This window comes from Sinocyclocheilus rhinocerous, unplaced genomic scaffold (assembly GCF_001515625.1).
Source record: "Sinocyclocheilus rhinocerous isolate Xijiao unplaced genomic scaffold, SAMN03320098_v1.1 scaffold2610, whole genome shotgun sequence".
NCBI classification, from domain to species: domain Eukaryota; kingdom Metazoa; phylum Chordata; class Actinopteri; order Cypriniformes; family Cyprinidae; genus Sinocyclocheilus; species Sinocyclocheilus rhinocerous.
Genome location: NW_015645598.1, coordinates 1 through 3,021, shown reverse-complemented (window position 1 = coordinate 3,021; position 3,021 = coordinate 1). Strand labels below are relative to the sequence as shown.

Sequence of the window (3,021 nt, the reverse complement as noted above, 5' to 3'; positions counted from 1 at the left end):
ATAATAATAATAATAATAATTATTATTATTATTATTATTATTTTTATTAGTATTTATTTATTTATTTATTTTCCCAGTGGATGTTTTCATTGTTCAGAGGTCGCTCTTGTAGTATAGTGTTGCAATATTTGATGGTGATCTCAGTATTTAATTAATTTTATGTTTAAATCAAATAGTCTGGCTCTAGGAGAAACATCTGATATATTAAAGACATCTCATTTGTCATCAGATTTGACAAATAAAACCTGAATTTTTCTGCATAATCTATACATTTTCTATACATTTATCTATGTTTGATAACAAGATGCTGATTTTGAGTCACTTTTTTTTAGCTGTACTGTATTATAACCATGATCTGTTCCCTCTCAGGTACACAGCGAGCCAACGCACGGGCACCTGCACCGTACAAACGGGACTTTGAAGCCAAACTTCGGAATTTCTATCGCAAACTGGAGACTAAAGGCTACGGACAGGGTCCAGGCAAAGTCAAGTAAGCATCATGTGTACCGTACCCTGAGGTAGAGACCTGCACTCCCGCGGGACCCAACGCAACAGGGTGTGGCGCGGGACAACTCTCGATGGGCGAGTGCGGGTGCAGGCGGGAAGAGACTCGTGTGTGTGCGGGATGCGGGAGAATAAAATGATTTGCGGGACTCCCGCAAAATAGAAATGATCTAAACATAAAGTGAAATTGCGTGCTCACGAATCCTCTCATTTTAGACACTGTGAAAGATTCATTGTGCATATATTTAGTGTTATAACAGAGCTTTATGAGATTGCGATTAACTGAGATGTCAGCTTTTTGTGATAATAAAGGAAGCGTGCTGCTCGCATTCTGCCATGCCAAACCATGCACGCAGCAGCCCATGCTTGCTTTCTGTAAAAAATAACAGTGGTTGTGAATATTGATGCTTAGCCTAAATAACAAATATTTTATCGGGAGTGTTTATGCTGGTTTGTTGTGGAGCTTAGGAGATGTTACAGAACCATTTCATGTAAATTATAATAATAATAATAATAATTATTATTATTATTATTATTATTTTTATTAGTATTTATTTATTTATTTATTTTCCCAGTGGATGTTTTCATTGTTCAGAGGTCGCTCTTGTAGTATAGTGTTGCAATATTTGATGGTGATCTCAGTATTTAATTAATTTTATGTTTAAATCAAATAGTCTGGCTCTAGGAGAAACATCTGATATATTAAAGACATCTCATTTGTCATCAGATTTGACAAATAAAACCTGAATTTTTCTGCATAATCTATACATTTTCTATACATTTATCTATGTTTGATAACAAGATGCTGATTTTGAGTCACTTTTTTTTAGCTGTACTGTATTATAACCATGATCTGTTCCCTCTCAGGTACACAGCGAGCCAACGCACGGGCCCCTGCACCGTACAAACGGGACTTTGAAGCCAAACTTCGGAATTTCTATCGCAAACTGGAGACTAAAGGCTACGGACAGGGCCCAGGCAAAGCGGGACAGAATCTTGCGGGAACGGGCGGGAGCAGGACTGAAAAATCCGTCCCGCGCAGGTCTCTACCCTGAGGTCTTCATTTGTAACACATTTTCACACTCATGCTGATTTGTGCTTGTTTTAGGTTGATAATCCGCAGGGATCATCTACTGGAGGACGCCTTCAATCAGATCATGTGCTACTCTCGCAAAGATCTACAGAGGAGTAAACTCTACGTCAGCTTTGTTGGAGAAGAGGGGTCAGTGTTTCCACAATTTTAAAACATAACCAGACTTGTATAACAACCATTATAAAAATATACTTAATTAAAAATAAATTAGTCTTATATCCAAAGCCTATTATTGTAATAATAATAATAATAATAACAATGATTATTATTATTATTATCACCATTTTCATGATGATTATTTATTATAATTTTACCTTTTTTTGTATTAATTAACTTTTTTTTTTTCTTCGTTTAATTTTGCTCCCGTTCAGACTGGACTACAGTGGCCCGTCCCGAGAGTTTTTCTTTCTGGTGTCACGGGAGCTTTTTAACCCATACTACGGCCTGTTTGAGTATTCAGCCAATGACACCTACACCGTCCAGATCAGCCCCATGTCTGCCTTCGTCGACAACCACCATGAGTGGTGAGTGCACATTTTCTTTTGTTTTGAAGCTTGATTTGATTTGATTTGATCGATGCACATCCAACATTAAAAGAACGATTCAGATGGTCCTTTGATCAATCTGTGCCTATAAGATGTCCTTTACTAGACTGAACTAGCAGAAATGTACCTCAATGTTTTAAACATGTTCTGTCGTCAGGTTTCGGTTTAGTGGTCGTATTCTGGGTCTCGCTCTTATCCATCAATACCTGCTGGATGCCTTCTTCACACGACCCTTCTACAAAGGCCTACTGCGAATGTGAGTTAAACATTTCTGACACTTTATTTTTTAATAAATAGACAGTTTTTACAATTCTAAAAGTTGTTTTTTATTCTAGCTGGGAAAAAAAATTATATTAAGTTATATATAAGTTATGCAGGGACATTATTTGAATGTTATTTAAATGTGATCTTGTTAGTATTTGTAGATAAAAAACAAAATACACAAAACTAAATATATTAATAGCACTGATCTTTTTTTTTTTAAGTAATGTTTAAATATTATAACCATGTAGACATTGTCATTATGACGTGACTATGACAATAACCTTTAGTATCAAGCGTTCTGCTTAAGTGTCAAGATTTTATTGCCGTATAACTACTTTTAATTTTTTTTTATAGCAATATAATACAAAATGTAATAATTGAGTGTAATAATAATAATAAATTAACATTTTAGCAATTCTTTTTTAATTAACATTAATGCTAATATGGTACATAATAATAAATGTTATTATAGTAATACTATAATATGTTGAATGGTGGTGTATTTGAAAAAATATCTATAATTTAAAATTCTAAAGTTGACGGGCATGGAGTAAAATTATTCTAAAATATAAAATCCATATACAGTGGGTACGGAAAGTATTCAGACCCCCTTAA

The 3,021-nt window shown here is 34.5% G+C and overlaps 1 protein-coding gene across 4 annotated transcripts in view; it reads left to right on the top strand.

Moving 5' to 3' along the window:
• Nucleotides 1–2,402, top strand: part of hecw2b (HECT, C2 and WW domain containing E3 ubiquitin protein ligase 2b) — a 53,935-nt gene extending 51,533 nt beyond the window's left edge. For all 4 annotated transcript variants that reach the window (XM_016510667.1, XM_016510664.1, XM_016510666.1 and 1 more), the window contains 4 exons: nt 370–490; nt 1,613–1,726; nt 1,969–2,121; nt 2,300–2,402. In XM_016510667.1, the coding sequence (XP_016366153.1) occupies nt 370–490; nt 1,613–1,726; nt 1,969–2,121; nt 2,300–2,402 (491 nt within the window). The remainder of the gene's footprint in view (nt 1–369; nt 491–1,612; nt 1,727–1,968; nt 2,122–2,299) is intronic.
• The last annotated feature ends 619 nt before the right edge of the window (nt 2,403–3,021 follow it).